This window comes from Stomoxys calcitrans, chromosome 2 (genome assembly GCF_963082655.1).
Source record: "Stomoxys calcitrans chromosome 2, idStoCalc2.1, whole genome shotgun sequence".
Lineage (NCBI taxonomy): Eukaryota > Metazoa > Arthropoda > Insecta > Diptera > Muscidae > Stomoxys > Stomoxys calcitrans.
In genome coordinates this window covers 63,638,809-63,659,500 of record NC_081553.1, presented here as the reverse complement: position 1 = coordinate 63,659,500, position 20,692 = coordinate 63,638,809, and the positions used below count along the sequence as shown (strand labels likewise).

General features: G+C 34.9%; 1 protein-coding gene across 1 annotated transcript in view; it reads left to right on the top strand.

Moving 5' to 3' along the window:
* Positions 1-17,920, top strand: part of LOC106086115 (headcase protein) — a 608,207-nt gene extending 590,287 nt beyond the window's left edge. Inside the window, 4 exon segments of the mRNA XM_059362095.1 lie at positions 175-363; positions 9,627-9,715; positions 9,838-9,937; positions 13,730-17,920. Of these exon segments, the coding sequence (XP_059218078.1) occupies positions 175-363; positions 9,627-9,715; positions 9,838-9,937; positions 13,730-15,622 (2,271 nt within the window). The 3' untranslated portion in view covers positions 15,623-17,920.
* Positions 17,921-20,692: the final 2,772 nt, after the last annotated feature.

Genomic DNA, 20,692 nt, shown 5'->3' with positions numbered 1-20,692 from the left:
GTAGCACCAATTTTTTGCTAGTTTGCTGCATATTGGTTTTCTGCATATGCTCGCTGTCAATGTCCTTTTTGTGCAAACTTCTATTTATAAGTTTATGCCTTCTTTTGTTTTATGTAGGGTCTTTTTTTACGTTTATTAATAAATTCCCGTTTTTTTCTTTTCGTTTTCTTTCAGATTGAAGACGAAGGTAATCATGGCAATGATGAAACTAGACTCTTCATTTTATCTTCACTGGCTCAATCGCAAAAGAGCCGTGTTGCCTGTATTTTATGCGAGGAGCCTATGTTGGTATTTGATCGTTACCCATTGGTCGATGGCTCTTTTTTCTTGAGTCCCAAGCAGCATTCAACGGATTGTATTGAGGTGAGTTTTTTGAAAATGTATTAAAAATATAAAAAAATATAAGTTTTGTTATAAAAAATTTAAATTACGTGTATGATGCATACTTTTAGGCGCCCTATAGACCTAAAGCATTGCATACTTTAGGGCACTTTTAAAATTGAATTTTGGATTTTATCTTTCTATCAAGAAAATTTTGACAAAATTTTCTATAGAAATAAAATTTTGACAAAATTTTCTATAGAAATAAAATTTTGACAAAATTTTCTATAGAAATAAAATTTTGACAAAATTTTCTATAGAAATAAAATTTTGACAAAATTTTCTATAGAAATAAAATTTTGACAAAATTTTCTATAGAAATAAAATTTTGACAAAATTTTCTATAGAAATAAAATTTTTACAAAATTTTCTATAGAAATAAAATTTTGACAAAATTTTCTATAGAAATAAAATTTTGACAAAATTTTCTATAGAAATAAAATTTTGACAAAATTTTCTATAGAAATAAAATTTTGACAAAATTTTCTATAGAAATAAAATTTTGTTAGGGTATTGTTGACCTGGTTTAAAATTCTTGTAATTTTGTTGTATTGTATCGGCTATAGGTCCATTAAAACACAAATATTTAAGGTTTTTTTTTTTTTTTTTCTTTTATTTTTCTCCAATATTTCGGTAGACTCCGTCTACCATTTTCAAGGATTTAATGAGTTGTTACACGAACTATTGTCTGTTGGCAACTGCCAATAGTTCGTTGCCAACAGACAATAGTTCGTGTAACAACTCATTAAATCCTTGAAAATGGTAGACGGAGTCTACCGAAATATTGGAGAAAAATAAAAGAAAAAAAAACCTTAAATATTTGTGTTTTAATGGACCTATAGCCGATACAATACAACGAAATAAAATTTTGACAAAATTTTCTATAGAAATAAAATTTTGACAAAATTTTCTATAAAAATCAAATTTTGACAAAATTTTCTATAGAAATAAAATTATAAAATAAAATTTTTTATAGAAATAAAATTTTGACAAAATTTTCTATAGAAATAAAATTTTGACAAAATTTTCTATAGAAATAAAATTTTGACAAATTTTCTATAAAATTAAAATTTTGACAAAATTTTCTATAGAAATAAAATTTTGACAAAATTTTCTATAGAAATAAAATTTTGCCAAAATTTTCTATAGAAATAAAATTTTGACAAAATTTTCTATAGAAATAAAATTTTGACAAAATTTTCTATAGAAATAATATTTTGACAAAATTTTCTATAGAAATAAAATTAAAAAAATTTTCTATAGAAATAAAATTTTTAACAAAATTTCCTATAGAAATAAAATAAAAAATCAAACAATGAGCGTGCTCCACACCGTACTCAATAGTCTTTGGGTATGTAGGGCACCTTAATCTATTGACAAAGGTGTTGATGAAGATACATGGCGTATCAGAAATCATGATCCCCTAGCCAGTCAAAGTGCTTTTAATAATAAAACACACTTACGCTTTGCTTTGCTATACTTTGAATAGAAAGCATTGACCATGATCTCTTGCGAAAAATCGCGAATAGGAAACAAAATTTTGGCGAAATTGTCTATAGAAAAAAATTTTGGCCAATTTTTTTCAGAAATAAAATTTTGAAATAATCTTATATATAACAAGTAAAAGCGTGCTAAATTCGGCCAAGCCGAATCTAATATTCCCTCCACAATGGATCGCATTTGTCAAGTTCTTTGAATGACTTTTTCAAATAAAAACCCACCACTCATAGAAAAACACCACCTACAAAATTTCAGGCAAATCGTGTAATAAATGCACCATCCAGAGGCTCCAAACGTCAAACTGGGAGATCGTTTTATATGGCAGCTATATCAGGTTATTTACTGACTTAGACCATACTTGGAATAATTGTTGGAAGTCATACCAAAACGACATAGGGAAAATTTCAACCATATTGCATAAGAATTGCGTCCTCTAGAAGCTCAAGAAGTCTAATCGAGAGATCGATTTATATGGTGGCTATACCAGGATATGGATTAATTGAGACCATACTTGACAGAGTTGTTGGAAGTCATAACGAAACACTTCATGCAAAATTTCGGCCAAATCGGATAAGAATTTCGCCTTCTAGAAGCTCAAGAAGTCAAGACCCAAGATCGGTTTATATGGCAACTATATCAGGTAATGAACCGATTAAATTGTTGGAAGTCGCAACGAAACACTCCATGCTAAATTTTAGCCAAATCGGATGGGAATTGTGCCCTCTAGAGGCTCAAGAAGTCTAATCGGGAGATCTGTTTATATAGCGGCTATATCAGGTTATGGACTAATTTAGATTATACTAAGCACAGTTATTGGGAGTCATACCAGAAGTCTTCCTGCAAAATTTCAACCAAATGGGATACAAATTGCGCCCTCTAGAAGCTCAAGAAGTCAAGACCCAAGGTCTGTTTATATGGCAGCTATATCAGGTTATCAACCGATTTAGGCCATACCGGACACACGTGTCGGAAATGATACCAAACTCCACGTGCAAAATGTCAGCCAAATCGGATGAATTTTGCGCCCTCTAGAAGCTCAAGAAGTCAAGACCCAAGATCGGTTTATATGGCAGCTATATCAAAACAGATCGATTTGGCCCATTTACAATTCCAACCGACCTACACTATATAGACATAGCTCCCACATTGTACTTAAGGGGTAGGTGAAGGACCCGCCATTATGACTTCCCATATTCCTGCTTAGTATGGCCCCTAAGGTGTTGCTCAAATGTTGCTGCTCTAACCACACTATGCAAAAATAAATTTAATTTAAGTTTTACACAAACTTTGAAAATTATGGTCTTTCTTTTACTTCATCTTCCCTTGCAAATAATTCTTCAACAGACTTGTCACATAATTTATAGGAACAAACTGTTTTCTGGATTTTTTTTCTGCTTTCTCGAACAGTTTTTCGAAATTGCATTTCTTTTGGTTGTCATCCTAGTCGTTGTTCCTTTTTATAGCCAACAACTAGGGATATATAACGGCAACAAAGTGCAACCAGGAGGTATTCTCTTCTCTGGCCATTGAACACAACACAAGGAGATCTGAAGGAAAGGCAGGGCACATCACACACACCTTTGTTTCGGTCGTAAATCTTGTTTAGAGCTCAAACACACATTTGTGTGGCGGCAATGCTAGCGGCTTTTATTTCATTGCCAAAGCTAAGGCAGTCTTTTCCTCTGGCATTGGCGACATCGTCCAAAAAGGACCGACCGACAGACAGCTACACTGTTTGCAGCGGCGTCTGCTTGATGGCTGTGTTGGCTTGTGGCTTTTGTCATGCATTGCTATGAAATGCAATGTCAGTGCAATTTATGCAACATTTAAGCCACCATAATTATGCCAAAAACCCAACGCTAATATTCGATGTTATATCTGCTGCATTCGCTTCCCTTCGTTCTTTTCTCGTCTCATGTCTGGCCATAAAAGTATTCTCCAAGTCCTAAAATTGCTGCGTGTGTGTTAACGATGCTAAATGCCATAGAGACACTCCAAAACACTGTTTCACCATTTCTGCCTCCCCACGCTCTTGAATGCTCTTTCACAGACCATAAACGCTTTTAACTACTTTCCTAACTAAGTTAGCATTAATGCAAAACTTTGCTTAATTTTTGGTGTGCCAAGAAATTGGATGTGCATACGTTTAAAACTCTTTGGTGGTGTTGGTGGTGATGTTGCATAAATTTCTTTGGATGTAAAAAAAGTTGTAATGCAATTGCTATGAGTCTAACTCCTAGTGTGTCTGTCTTTCTCATCTCCTCCTTTCTCTTGGTTTATTTTTTATTTTATTTTGTTTGTAATGATTATGTCTGCACTTTGATGCAGGCACACATTCCTTAATAAACACCTCATGCTCCTTCGTATCATTTGTTATGCATCCCCAACATCTGCACTTTGATACTTTCGAGTACAGAGTGCTGCCTTTAATGTTTAACCCTAAAATGCAGTTTTGTGTTCGTTAAAATGTTGCTATGAAATTTTGCTTGATTACACCAGGCCAAGTGATGAGATGTGACGTGTGCAGCTTGTTGGTGTCATTCGAAATTACTCTAGGGCATTAAGACCAGTGAAATGTTTGGCTAGAAGTTTTGAGTTTAGGTTTTATAAGAGAACTAGATTAGTTATAAAGTTTTGTGTGTTTTATACCCACCACCGAAGGGTGGGTGGGTATGCAACACATCAAAATACTCCTACTCGACCCTATAAAGTATATCAGCGTAAAAATCTAAGACGGTCTAGCCATGTCCGGCAGTCTGTCTGTCCGTCTTTCTGTTGAAATCATGCTACAGTCTTTAAACATTGAGATATTGAGCTGAAACTTTGCACAGATCCTTTTTTTTTGTCCTAATCAGGCTAAGTTGGAAAATGGCCCATAGCGGACTATATCTTGATATAACCCCCATGTAGACCGATCCGCCGATTAAGGGTCTTAGACCCAAAAAAGCCGCATTTATTATCTCATTTTGCTGAAATTTGGGACAGTGAGTTATGTTAGGCCCTTCAACATCTTTCTTCAATTTGGCCCAGATCGGTCCAGATATGAATATAGCTGCCATATGGACCGATCCATCGATTTAAGGTTTTGGGCCCATAAAAGGCGCATTTATTGTACGATGTCGCCGAAATTTGGGACAGTGAGTTAAGTTAAGCCCCTCGACATACTTCTGGAATATGGCACAGATCGGTACAGATTTGGATATAGCTACCATATAGACCGATCCACCCATTTAGGGTCTTAGGCCCATAAAAGCCACATTTATTAACCGATTTTGCTGAATTTTGGGACAGTGAGTTGTATTAGGCCCTTCGACATCTTTCTTCAATTTGGCCCAGATCGGTTCAGATTTGGATATAGCTGCCATATGGACCGATCACTCGATTTAAGGTTTTGGGCCCATAAAAGGCGCATTTATTGTACGATGTCGCCGAAATTTGGGACATTGAGTTAAGTTAAGCCCCTCGACATACTTCTGGAATATGGCACAGATCGGTCCAGATTTGGATATAGCTGCCATATAGACTGCTCCGCCGATTTAGGGTCTTAGACCCATAAAAGCCACATTTATTATCCGATTTTGCTGAAATTTGGGACAGTGAGTTATGTTAGGCCCTTCAACATCTCTCTTCAATTTGGCCCAGATCGGTTCAGATTTGGATATAGCTGGACCGATTAAGGTTTTGGGCCCATAAAAGGCGTATTTATTGTTCGATGTCGCTGAAATTTGGGACAGTGAGTTAAGTTAAGCCTCTCGATATCCTTCTTCAATTTGGCTTAGATCGGTCCAGATTTGGATATAGCTGCCATATAGACCATTCTCTCGATTTTAGATTTTGGGCCCATAAAAGGCGCCTTTATTGCCAATGTCGCCGAAATTTGGGACAGTGTGTTGTGTTAGGCCCTTCGACATTCTTCTTCAATTTGGCCCAGATCGGTCCAAATTTGGATATAGCTGCTAAATAGACCGATCTCTCGATTTAAGTTTTTGGGGCCATAAAAACCACATTTACTATCCGATTTCGACGAAATTTGGGATAGTGAGTTAAGTTAAGCCCCTCGATATCCTTCTTCAATTTGGCTTAGATCGGTCCAGATTTGGATATAGCTGCCATATAGACCGTTCTCTCGATTTTAGGTTTTGGGCCCATAAAAGGCGCCTTTATTGCCCAATGTCGCCGATATTTGGGACAGTGAGTTGTGTAAGGCCCTTCGATATCTTTCTGCAATATGGCCTAGATCGGTTCAGATTTAGATATAGCTGCCGAATAGATCGATCTCTCGATTTAAGGTTTTGGGGCCTTAAAAGGCGCATTTTTTGTCCGATTTCGACGAAAATTGGGTCACTGAGTTGTGTAATCAGACTTTCTTTTGCAATTTAGTCCTTCTAAAACCATTGCATCTAAAATCATCAACTAAAAGTTTTAAAATCTTCATAGATTGTGAATGTTCCCCTGAACAATTTCCTTCCCTACTAAAAAAGCGGTATTGTATTTATTTTTATACCCTCCGCCTCGAAATATGCGTCTAAACTCCCATAAAGTATATATATTCTTTATCGTCGTTACATTTTAAGTCGAACTAGCCATGTCCGTCCGCCTGTTTGTCCGTCCGTCTGTCCATCGGTCTGTCCGTCCGTCTGTCCGTCCGTCCGTCCGTCCGTCCGTCTGTCTGTCCGTCCGTCCGTCTGTCCGTCCGTCCGCCCGTCTGTCTGTCGAAAGCACGCTAACTTTCGAAGGAGTGAAGCTAGCCGCTTGAAATTTTGCACAAATACTTCTTATTAGTGTATGTCGGTTGGAATTGTAAATGGGCCAAATCGGTTCTTGTTTTGATATAGCTGCCATGTAAACCGATCTCGGGCCTTGACTGTTTGTGTCTGTAGAGGGCGCTATTCTCATCCGATTTAACTGAAATTTTTGCACGTAGTGTTCTGATCTCACTTCAACTATGCCAAGTATGATTCAAATCGGTTTATAACCTGATATAGCTGCCATATAAACCGATCTTGGGTCTTGGCTTCTTGAGCTTTTAGAAAGCGCAATATTTATCCGTCTTGGCAGTAATTTCGCACATGGTGTTTTGGTAGCACTTCCAACATTTGTGCGAAGTATGGTCCAAATCGATTCATAACCTGGTATAGGTGCCATATAAATCGATCTTGGCTCTTGATTTCTTGAGCTTTTAGAAGGCTCAATTCTTATCCGATTCGGCTAAAATTTTGCATCAGGTGTTTTGATATGACTTCCAACAATTGTGCTTAGTATGGCGCAAATCGGTATATAACCAGTAATAGCTACTGATCAGGGATCTTGACTTCTTGAGCCTCTAGAGAGCGCAATTCTCATCCGATTTGGCTTAAATTTTGTACAACGACTTCTCCCATGGCCTTCAACATTTGCAAATTGCAAATTTCGCCCATGAACATTCCACTAAGTAACAGGGGCCAATTTCTTACATATCAATGAGTGCAGTCCGATTCAAGTTTAAGCTCAATGATAAGGGGCCTCCCTTTTATAATCGGGTCTGAACGGCATGCCGCAGTGCGACACCTCTTTGGAGAGAAGTTTTACATGGCATAGTACCTCACAAATGTTGCCAGCATTAGGAGGGGAAAATCATCGCTGAAAAATTTTTTCTGATGGTCTCACCAGGATTCGAACCCAGGTGTTCAGCGTCATAGGCGCACATGTTGACCTCTGCGCTACGGTGGCCTCAACATACGTATGCAATATAGTATGAATCGATCTATAGCTTCATACAGCTCCCATATAAACCGATCTCCCTATTTTTCTTCTTGAGCCCCGAATCGGACTATAACATCTATTAGGTTGCCCAAAAAGTAATTGCGGATTTTTCATATAGTCTGTAATTGCATTCTTTCTTCTATCAGTTATCAGCTGTTACTTTTAGCTTGCTTTAGAAAAAAAGTGTAAAAAAAGTATATTTGATTAAAGTTCATTCTAAGCTTCATTAAAAATGCATTTACTTTCTTTTAAAAAATCCGCAATTACTTTTTGGGCAACCCAATAGATATAGCTCTTCCTCTGACCTTATTCATAATTTTTTGTTTGCCTTAAAACAGATACTGCGCAAAGAACTTGGCAGATGTGAACCTTGGTGGAGTGTATATAAGATTCGGTCCGGCCGAACTTAGCACGCTCTTACTTGTAAACATTAAATGCATTGCAAAAAAAATTTCAAATGTTTATTCCAATAACTTAAAATGTTTGCATATCCTTAATGATATCTGTTTTAAAAAGGAATTTTAAGGTTTACGGTAAAGCAACTTTTTGCTTAAAAAAATCATCCAAGTTTTTGAATACCTGCCAGTGCAGGGGGTTAGATATCAGTACCTATTATTCTAAAGTAATTGGGTTGCCCAAAAAGTAATTGCGGATTTTTCATATAGTCGGCGTTGACAAATTTTTTCACAGCTTGTGACTCTGTAATTGCATTCTTTCTTCTGTCAGTTATCAGCTGTTACTTTTAGCTTGCTTTAGAAAAAAAGTGTAAAAAAAGTATATTTGATTAAAATTCATTCTAAGTTTTATTAAAAATGCATTTACTTTCTTTTAAAAAATCCGCAATTACTTTTTGGACAACCCAATATTTTTATGATTATTCTCAGTTTTCGGTAAATGATTTTGCTGGGTATTGTTTCCCTCCTTTTTATATACATACAAAAACGCTCTCGGTGTAGGCATTTAGAGATTTACCTAAAGCAATTGGCGAAACTTTCCTTCCATATGTCATATTGTTTGAGCCTAAGTTATGTGTCAGCCACCACTACAAAGTCTACCAATGCATATGCCACAAATGCATTTATATCAAATTAATATGGCGTAGATATTTTTTGTTGCATTTCTTCTCTTTGCCAACATGTTGGTGTGCATTAATTTCTGTGGCCCCTTTACTGCCTAGCACCAAACAAAAAAAAATACTATTGACTTTAAAATATTGTATACGTGGGCCGTATTTTGAGGAAATGTTTAAGGCACCTTAAAGCTATGACATGGAAAGTTTTTCTTTTGCCCCGCCGCCACTTTTATTTGTTCCCTATGGCTTATAATTTTTCATTGTTTGTCTCGTGGCTGTCATTTAGTAGGCGTTTATTATGTTTCCAATGAGCAAACAATGTCTGATGGCTGCATGTCTGCTGCTATGCTCTGATGGTGCCATGCAATTTCACTTAAGCTATCCTTTTTCGAGCAATGTTTTTTTTGCGGAGTTCTCTTCTTGTTCAACTACGTCACTCAGAGTCTCTGGCTGACTGACGTTCTGTCATGCTCTGAAATATGTTGCATGATGTTTTTTTTTTTTTTTGGGCTTGCTTTTTAATTTACGACACAAATGCATTCAAATAGTCTCCCTTTTTTTTGGTCGTTTTCATAGCAGATCTTTAGAATTTGTTTGCCTTATAGCAGTTACTGTTTGCTTTATTTTGGGCCATATTTGGCCTAGAGTTTTGCTGGTTGATATGCTTGCTGGCCATTTATCTCTTTCGTTTACACTTGACTTTCGGCAGTTCTTTTTTTTTTTGATTTTTTGGTTGTTTTCGCTTCTCTTATGAAATTCTTTGTGGAAGCCTAAAGTTTGACTTCCACTTCCGCTTGTTTCTGAAGGGTTGTTATATTTTTTTTTTTTAAAGGAAGTGCAATGTCAGTTATGTTTCCTTTGTTACTTGTTTGTACAAAATTGTTGGGTTTTTTTGTATAAAACATTTTCTCTTTTTTTTCTTTCATTTCAGGTAAAATATGAAGGGCACTCCTTGTATTTGACTTGCGTTTGCATGCGCTGTTTGGATGGTACTTCTACTCATCGTAACATTAGCTGCAGGTAAGTCTACAAAACCTATCTGGATTCTTTTCAGTAACTACTACAACAGAAGTCCAAAAACTTCTGTTTTGTGCCAAGTTTTGAAGACCATTTCATTTTATGTTTCTTTCTTTTTTTTACAGATTCTGTGGTGATAAATGGGACGGATCAAATCTAGTCTTGGGTACCATGTATGCTTATGATATTTTTGCCGCCATGCCATGCTGTGCAGAACGTCTAAAGGTGAGCTAAAGTTTTGAAATTTACTTTAACATGAAAAATTTTGAAATATAGAATAAGAGTAAATAAATAATTTTCAAATGTTTAAAAACACCTTTATATCCGTACCATGAAAATTCCTGTGTATGAATGTAAAAATATTTCCCTAGGGGCGTATGAATGATAATAATTTTTCTTAAAATGCCATTATTTGTATTTTAAATCACTATAAGAATTGATTTTCAATTAGTTGAAAAGCAAAATATTTGCAAACAGTGTGCACTTCAATAATTTGCCAAGGCTTTTAGTGTGTGCAACAAAAAATGGTATCATATGTTGATTTTTTTGATCTAATGAGTCCAAGTTATTTTAAACAAGTCAAGACGGGCTTAAGTCGGGCCAAGCCGACCATTTGATACTCCACACCACAGGCCAAGTCTAAGCGGGCTAAGTCGTAGAATTTATAATTTGCTTCAATTTTGTTTTGTAGAAGATCGATTGATAAATGGGTTAACAAAGGCATTAAAAATGATAATCGGGAGATGCATATACTATATCTAAAACTGAACAAATTTTTATGAAATTCATCAATCATCAGAAGAGTTATAAGAGAAACATTGGAGTCAAATTTTGCTGTTAACAAATTTCTAAATTATTGAGTAATATACAAAATCGGACGAAAATATATATGGGGGTTATATCTGAATCTGAACCGATGTCTATTAAATTCGATAGCAATACTGGGAGTCATGAGGGAATCCTTGGGGCCAATTTTTGTGTGAATCGGTTAACAAATGACCAAATTATTGTAATACTAGTCAAAATCGGACGAACATATATATGGGAGATATATCTAAATCTGAACCGATTTCCATGAAATTCACCAATAATATCAAGACTTTTAAGATAATCACTCGTGCAAAGTTTCGTGAGAATCGGTTTACAAATAACGATATAATTGCAATTTATGTCCAAATCGGACGAACATATATATGGAAGCTATATCTTAATCTAAACTGATTTCTATGAAATTCACCAATAATGTCAAGACTTATAAGAAATTCATCCATGCAAAATTTCGTGAGAATCGGTTCACAAATGACGATATAATTGCAATTGTAGTCCAAATCGGACGAGCATATATAGTGGAGCTATACTTTGAGTATAGCTCCACTGAACCGATTTTTTCCAATTTCAATACCCTTCCTTTCTTAAATTTATCTAATGCTTGTGATAAATTTAAGGACGATCGGATGAAAATTGCGAACTGTACTTTGTATCCAAAATAACATGGACAGACAGACAGACGGACATAGCTAAATAGAATCAGAAAGTGGTTCTGAGTCGAACGGTATACTTATCAGTGGATCTATCTCTCTTTTGGGTGTTACAAACAAATTCACTAAGTTATAATACACTGTACCAAAGTAGTGATGTTTATGCATGTCAATGCGTATCGTAAAATTTTAAAATGGACAAGAAGTCAAATCGGGAGATCGGTTTATATGGGAGCTATATCCAAATCTGAACCGATATGGCCCATTTACAATACCCAACGACCTATATCAATACAAAGTATCAGTGCAAAATTTCAAGCGGTTAGCTCTACGCGTTCGACACCTATCATGATTTCGACAGACGGACGGACGGATATGGCTAGTTCGACTCAGAATGTCGAGCCGATCAAAAATACATTATGGGGTCCTAGATCAAAATTTGGAGGTGTTACAAACAGAATGACTAGATTGGTACACCCCCATCCTTTGATGGTGGGTATAAAAAAATTAATCCATAGAAATCGGACAAGAACTGTGCCCGATATTATGCAAGGTGTTATCAGAAGAGACGATATGCAAATTTTCAGCCAAATCGGTCAAAAACTGGCTCAAGAAGTCAAATAGGGGGATCGGTTTATATGGGAGCTATATCCAAATCTGAATCGATATGACCCATTTACAATCCCCAACGACCTATATCAATATAAAGTATCTGTGCAAAAGCGGCTAGCTCTACGCGTTCGACACCTATCGTGATTTCGACAGACGGACGGATATGGCTAGTCCGACTCAGAATGTCGAGACGATAAAAAATACATTATGGGGTCCTAGATCAAAATTTCGAGGTGTTACAAACGGAATGATTAGATTGGTATACCCCCATGCTATGGTGGTGGGTATAAAAAAAAGTATCCATAGAAATCGGACAAGAACTGTGCCCGATATTATGCAAGGTGTTATCAGAAGAGACGGTATGCCAAGGCGACTTCTGGGCGCCTTTAAATAACCAATGACCTTTATGTTCCCGCAGCAATCTGTCATTTGGACCGAAACGAATTTCCTCGCCTATAGGAGCTTGACGGGGATCGCTGCCTCCACATATAGACATACGGCTACAACAACAACAGAAGAGGTGTGTGAGGTTGTTGAAGTGGTCGTTAAATTTACTGAGCATTCTAGGATTGTAAAAGCGCTAAGGATAGCTATTTCACACATTCTGGCGATGTGGCCGTCTCTAAGCTGGTTTTTTTAAGCGCTAATTTTAAAGCATGCCAGATATGAATTTTTTAATTTCCAAGTTTCATCTGCATTTTACACTGTTTCACTGAACATTGTAGACATGCTCTCAACCAGGTCTAACCCTTCCAAAGAACGATCCTCAAGGAAGGATCGTTCCGCAGGCTTAAAAGCCAAACATGAGGACACGGTAGCGAAAGTAGTCTCCCTTCCACGGCCAGCTGGAACAGTTTTGGTGTCACTACGCTCCAGGAAATAATGCAGCTGCTCTTACTTTTCATGTGTAAAAAAAAACGCATCATCAGTGTCTCTGCAACCAAACCATACCAATAAAAATTTTAAAAGCTGTAAAAGAATTGATGTAAAAAAAAATTAAAAAAGATTTTACTGCGAAACAGAAACCGTCAGAGTTTCGCAGACCTCGTTTGCCATAATACAAAAACTTGATTGTGGATTATGTTGTAATCAAAGCAAAAGGGGATTTTTTGAGAGCTATAGGAAAGTTTTTCAAAAAAAAAAAAAACACATAAAACTCAGAAAAAGGCATTAAATCTTTATTTGAATATCTTTATTTGATTATTTAGGATAACCATAACCGTTCCCCTTTTACATTTCAAGAAATCCAAATTTGTAGAAAATCGATTCACCAGTTTATGAACTTTGATAGAGCAAATAAACTCTTCGAGAACTTTCATTTCATACCCATATTGTCCCAATAGTTGAACCTGTCCGTTTGGAGGGGTTTTAGAGTGGGGCGTTCCCCTCAGTAGTTTCATTCTAATTTTTCTTACACATTCGTCTCTGGTTTTTTCAAAACTACGTTAAGCAACGTGTAATTCTGGAGAGATGCGGAGGGTCAGAGTGTGCGCTTATGCCTATTTTTGATATGGGAAATTCTTGCGATACTCAATGTAAGATTCTGAACATCAATCTCGGGATCGCTTCCTCTTGAGCTGCTGTGTGCGTCTTAGGAGTGAACAACACAAGACTTTGTCTAGCTTTCACTAATGAAGAAATTGCCTGGGTTCTGAATATCGAGACTACAAAGAAAGACGTTGAAGCTATTGAACTGAGAAATATTCCTTACGGAGATTATGGAGAGAGAACCGAACTGTGGCTTTAATATGGAGTGCGACCAATTATGAACTATGGCTAACATGTCTGGTGGCTTATAATTGAATAGATGTCGCATGCCTTTGGAGGATTTCAAATTCTTTTTATTGTGGTTTTTACCATTTTTCTTTCTTTTTTACTACAATTTTTCACCCATTTTTTTGTTTGTTCGTTTTTTCTTCCTTTACAGTGCAATAATTGCTTCAAATTGTTGTTACATCCACAACAACGTCTCAATTTCTACAGTGACTACTCGCATTGTGTCACCTGTCCCTATTGCGGCAATCAGGATACACACTTTGTTAAACCATTGACATACTGCTACACCAAAAGCTTGACCGGCCGCCTATCAGCGATCGCATAACATGAGGCCTCGTTGGAGTTGCCCACACACACAACAGCCGGACAACAAACAGCGGCTGGGGTTACTTCAACGAGCCTCTCGCAGACCCTGGGATCGTCATCAGCAGCAGCAGCAATAGCTCAGTCCAAAGCTGCCAACAACAACAGCTCTTCGGCAGCAGCTGCCAATAATAAAAAGGTGGTTTTATACAATCCCAACATTGATTATTCGGCACCATTGCAACAGGACATTAATGCTGAACTAATCGGGTCACATCCTCATGCTCAGCAATATCACAAGCATCAAACGGTGCAATCGCAACAGGCACCATCAACATCATCACATCAGGTAAGACAAGCTGCCAATAGCAGCAGCAACAATACACAAGGCATGCGTTCCACGGCATATGGCAATCAAGCGGCAACTTCTTCTGCTGCCGCAGCCACTACAACATCCTCAGGATCTGCAGCAGCAGCAGCAGCAAATTCATTGGCTGCCAATAATAATAACAACAACAACAACACCACCAATACTAATAATACAACAATTGTTAATAATTTAGCATTAAAGTTAAGTGAACAATGTAATGTTAGTAAATTAAGCACGGCTTCGGCAGCCGCCTCCTCCACAAATAATTTTAATCTAAATGAATTTAATGCAATGAAGACCCACAATGTTGCCCTTATGGCAACGGCAAACACTCAGCCACAGCAGCAGCAGCAGCAGTTGGTAGGACCTCAGTTAGGTTTAATGCAACAACAACCGCAACAGCAAAATAACAATGATAACAGTATTAATAATTTATTAATTAGCAACAATACCAACAATCATTTGAATTCATTGAATAGCAAAGTATGGTCCTCGCAGCAGCAACAACAGCACCATCATCAGCAGCAGCAGCAACAACAATTGCAGCAGCAACAAAATTTGAATTTATATCAAACAGCTGGGGGCAATAATTTTCCCCTAGACTCTATGCATAGCAATCATTGCAGCGAGGCCATGATTTCCTCTCTATGGGGCTCAGAATCCAGCTCTAGTGGCTGCTCTTCGGGTTCAGGCTCCCAGCCTTCGCTGAGTCCCACCCTTTTGAATTCGGCCCCCAATTATCGCAGCAACAGCAAAGAGTCATTGTGGTCCCAGCAGACCTCTCCCTCGACCAGTAGCTCAGGTTGTGGCATCCAACTCAGGGATACCTTTTATACTGGTTCATCGAAACTGTCCACCACCAATACATCGCCCACCTCCTGGTCGACCAGCAATAACAACAATGCCAATGCCAATGCCCATTTGAATAATCATACACATTCAATGCTGTACGATGCCAATGAAATGAATTTCCCCAAAATCACTAATATATGGGAAATTCCTTCAGGCCCCACTGCGGGGGGACAACATGATTTATTCAACGAACTGTGGGGCAATTTCAATGGCACCTCCTCAGGAGCTGGCAGTATTGCTGCTGGCGGAGCTTTACATCAAACCCAGATGACCGATAATATATCAGACATTAGCTCGAATACATCATCGAACAATGACTGCGATATCTGGCGATCAGCCGCAAATGGTGTGGGCCACAATGCTCTAATGGCTCATCTTCCTCCCAATAGTAATAGCAACAACAATAAAGCCATTTTTGGTACAGCTGCTACCAATCTTAATATGAGTGAAAATAATACCAGCGGTTTGGGAGCCGCTGCCTGCATGCAATTATTTTCCGATGAATTCCTATTTATGTAAATTTTGCAAAAATATTTGCTTAAATTCAGAATTTTTTTTTAGTGAAATTTTTTTAAACATACAAAACTTTAACCTCCCCCCCTACTCCTTTCAAAGAGATATATATACACACACACACAAATATAAAAAACATACTATTATAAAAACAAAAACTAAACACAATTTTTAGTAAAAACGTTATAACCCCTTACCTACCAATACAAACAAAAAATGTAAGAACATTTTTTTTTTTAAAACAATTTTGATGAAGCAAAAAAAGATTTTAAGAATTTTCTTTCGATTTTTTTGTTTTGTTTTATTTTTTTTTTTTACATTTGGGTATACAATAAAATATACATTTTTAGTTTTATTCTTTTAGCAAAAGTATTTTTTCCAATAAATAATTGTATAATTTTTTATATATATACAAATTTCTATATATATATAAAATAAATTTTATAAAAAAACCCCACATACTTTTTTTTTAATTTTTTATTTGTTGAATTTTGTTATTTTTTCGCAGTTTTTTTTTATTTTAATTTTTTTAGTAATTTTATTTAAACAAAAACTCAGTTTTTAGAATTTTGTTTTGAAAAACCACCACCAAAAAAAAACACATTTAAACTTAAAATCATAAAAAAACATCACAGTTTTCTTATAAAATTTTATAGTTTTGTTGGTTTTACCCCCAAACAAAAACCCAACAAAAGATGTTTTGTTTTCTCTTAAACAAAGAAAAAACAAAAAACAAAAACAAATGCTGTGTTTTTCAATAAACATATAAAGAAAAAATTAAAATGATTTTTTTTCTAATATAATATTACTTTGTCTTATATAAAATCAAAGATATCTTTATAATAATATATCTTTATTAATAACAAAATAATATAAAATCCACATGATTTTAGTTTAAGTTTGTTTCCGTTTTTTTAATTATTAGTTTTTTTATTTGTTTCGTACATCTTTACCTAAACAATTGGTAATTAATAAAATTAGTTTATCATAATATGGACGTAATGAAAACAAAAAACAAAAACTTCACTGAATTCATAATCTATATAAATTATAATAAACTTAGCATTAGGTAACAGCACAGGCATTTCGTTTGGGAAAATAAGGGAAACTTAAAAAAAAGTGGAGGCAAATAAGAGTAGAGGTCTTTAACAAAACTATTTTTTTAAACTTTAAAAAGTCTTACATCTGCTTTAAAATATAAAATAAACAATTCCAAATTTTTAGAAAATTAGAAGTGCACACATGAACATTTTTAATATCATATAAAACTTCAGAATGTTCTTAATCTAATGGTCTTTAAAAAACTTTCAAATCAATTCGTTTGTTGATTTGACAACAGTTAAAAAAAATATTTGAAATTATTATTACTTATACGTCTTGGTGGCCCACCTAGTTATCATAATTAAAATGCAAAAATATCTGCATTTACTACGCACACATGATAACTTTTGAATTAAAAGTAAACCCTAGATATGGTCATGCAGTACTGACTGTACCAAATTCGGAAATCAATTCGTTTGTTAAAATAACAAATTATACAAATTTATATTGGTCATTATTAATGACTCTCGAACAAAAGCCCAAACATAACGGAATATAAAATGCACTCATGATAACCTTTAACTTAAAATGCAACCTTAGAGGTGTGCTAATTGTACTGGATCAACAAAATTCAAAAATCAATTCATTTGGGGAAATGAAGAACTGCTCAAGGTAACCGAAACCAAATTCAAACATGTACAAACTTCAAATTCAAAATTCAAAAATTTACAAACTTAAGCTGCACACATTGAAAAATTTTACTTGAAATTAATCCTCACATTTGTGGTTACTGTACTGGCTTTACGGAATTCCAAAATCAATTCGTTTGTTAAAATAAAAATGTTTATGGTGGCAAAGGTAGCCGAAGCAAAATATAGAAATATATGAACCTAGTACGCACTCATGATAATTTTTAACTTCAAATGGAACCTTAGTTGTGTGCTTACTGTATTGGCTTTACAAAATTTTGAAATCAATTCGTTTGTTGAAATGCAAAATTATTTAAATTTTTGTTGTTTATACTAAATGGGGGTCAAAGTTGATGAACCAAAATGCTCAAATATATGACTCTAGAATTCACACATGGGAATTTTTAAGTTACCTGTGTTATGTGCTTACTGCACGGGCTTCATAAAGTAACGAAATCAATTAGTTTGTTGAAATAAAAAATGTTTCAAATATTAATTGACAATTCTTCATGGAGCACAAGGTAGCCTAAAAGAAATCCAAAAATATGTGAACTTAAGTTGCACACATGGAAAGTTTAAACTTGAAATGAATGCCTAGATGTGTGTTTACTGCACTGGGTTTGCAAAGTTTCAATATCAATTCGTTTGTAGAGATGAAAGATTATGATTGACCATACTCTTAGGTTGTTAAAATACCCAAAGCAAAGCCCACAAATAGCTATACTTAATTTGCACACATGATCAATTTTAAATTGAAATGAAACCCCAGATATGTGCTAACTATATTGGCTTTACCAATTTCTAAAATCAATTCGTTTGTTCAAACGAAAAATTTAACAAATTAAACTGGTCTTACTTACTGGTGATCAAGGTAGCCGAACAAATATCAAAAAATATGCACACATGGAAAATTTTAACTTGAAATGAAAACTCAGACGAATGTGCTAACTAAAATTAATTTAGAAAATTCCAAAATCAATTTGTTTGTAAAAAAAGTAACGTTTCCACACAATGCAGGTATATTTATTTCTTATGTTACCGCAAGTCCGCTTTAAGTCATGTGTGTACTCTTAGAAGCAAACGAATTGCTTTAGACAAGCTGAAAATCCTATATGATTAACAAGACTCTAAGCTTTAAGCCCAATTGGGACGTTTTTGTGAGTGCACAACAAAAGTTTGAAATAAATCACTACTTTTCCCTTGGGGGGGGGGGGGTTTCTTAATGTATTTCTAGCGGTATTCAATTTGAAATGAAATATCAGATGGCCCTTTATTAATTGTTTAAAAATTTTAATGACTTTGGCTCTCTGCTACAAAAAGCTGTTGTATATGCGAGATAGTTTTTAAATATTGTTTTTTTGGATCCTTTATTTCATGAAAATGTCTGCACACTTAATAAAGAACGGACGATTTCTCTTGCTGTATATGCATTTTAGACATTTGTCTTTCATTATTTTAAAAATCAATTAATTTGTTTTATTAAAACAAACATTTAAAAAAATACTAAGTAATTATAATAAATCATACGTCACCTTGGCATTTGCTTAAATATTTTGCTTTGTGTGTGTTATATTAAAAACAATCGAATTGATTGCAAAAAGTTAGAAACAGTTTCAGATTCTTAAGAATTTAAGCTATAAACCCGGCCAAGAGTTTTCAATACTTATTATAATCCTTAATAAATCATACGTCAACACTGCGGTCCATATTGCGCTTTAGAGCAAAAAAATTGATGTGGACAAATATGATACATTTTCTGATTCACAAGAATCCAAGCTGTAACTACAGGTAGGACTTTTCTATGTGTGCACATTAAAACTTGCAAAATTGTCCTTTATCTCATGTCTTTTTTTTAACTCATATTTGGAACATTATAGCATATCTTTGTTTAACTTCTGTTTCCAGCGGTTTTCAGCAGAACTACTTTAGCATTCCAATAGAAAACATTTATTTTTATGCGATAGACAAATGTTTTAAATCTATGTTCTGACCATTAGTTGCGCAAAAAAAACAGTTTTTCTATTTCGAAAATATTTAAAATTTTTTTTTTAATTTTTTCTGACACTAATTTATGCCATCGCTTGCACACATAACAAAGAACCTTTAGTGTCACCTGTTGTAGAAGTTTATTCGCCTTTGGGCTTAAGTACATTTAAATATCAATTCATTTAGTCCAATAATACAAACATTTAAGAAAATACTTAGCAATTATTATAAATCATACGTCACCAAGGTATTTTCTAAAATATTCCACATTCTATGTGTAAGCTTAATAGTAAATGAATAGATTTGGTAAAGCTGGAATCATTTTCCGATTCAGAAGAATCTTAGCTCTTAACCAAGTCATCACTTTTCTGTGTGTGCCCAATCAAACAGAAAAACACTAGGTATTATAATTAATACGCCACCATGGCATTTTCTAAAATAGTCTGGATTATATATGTATGCTTAAGATCCAATGAATTGAGTTGGGCTAAATGAAGACCCTTTCTAGTTCACAAGAATCTAAGCTATAAATTCAGCCAGGTCCTTTAGGTGTGCTTGATAGAACTCGTAAAATCATTATTTAATCCGGAAGTTTCTTTTATCAATCTTGCAATATTTGAAGCATTAATAGAATCTCCATTATCGTCTGTTTCCAGATTCCGTTTTAAACCCTCTTTCTCTTCTGACGTTAAAAATTGTTTAAGGGTACAAAAAAATAAAAATATTTTTTAAATGTTTTTTGAGATCCATTTATAACTTCTAACGCTTGCACACCCCAGTGAAAACATTTTGTACAGCATGCTGGATAAGTATATTCTACTTTGCGTTTGAGCCTATATAAAAATCAATTCCGTTCTTTATTTAAAACAAAAATTTAGAAAAAATTTCCGAAATTTTTGTAAATCATACGCCACCATGGCGTTTGCTAAATAAATCTGCCTCATGTGTGTAATTTAAGCACAAACGAATTGATTTAGACCAACTACAACTTCTTGTAACTCACAAGAATCTTAGTTCAATGTCCTGTTTAAGGTTTCCCATGTGTGCACAAAAAATCGTAATAAAATCGTTATATATATCCGCCAGTATTTTTTTCTAAATTTCTCAAAAACATAGCTTAGCTATTTTCTAAGGATTTGTCTAAGCTGACGAATGAATTGCATTTTTTTTTAAATTCCATATTTAATTTCAAAGTTTGTCCCCAAAATAAAAAAAAAAATAAAAAAGGTTACATCTGAAGTCTATGAAGTTGCTTGACTTCATATTCTCAAACCCTATGGCAATACTTAAAACTTAATTCTACTCACACCAATTCTCCCCCAAAATTCAAACTGTGACAGGAGTATTGAATTTCTCTCTT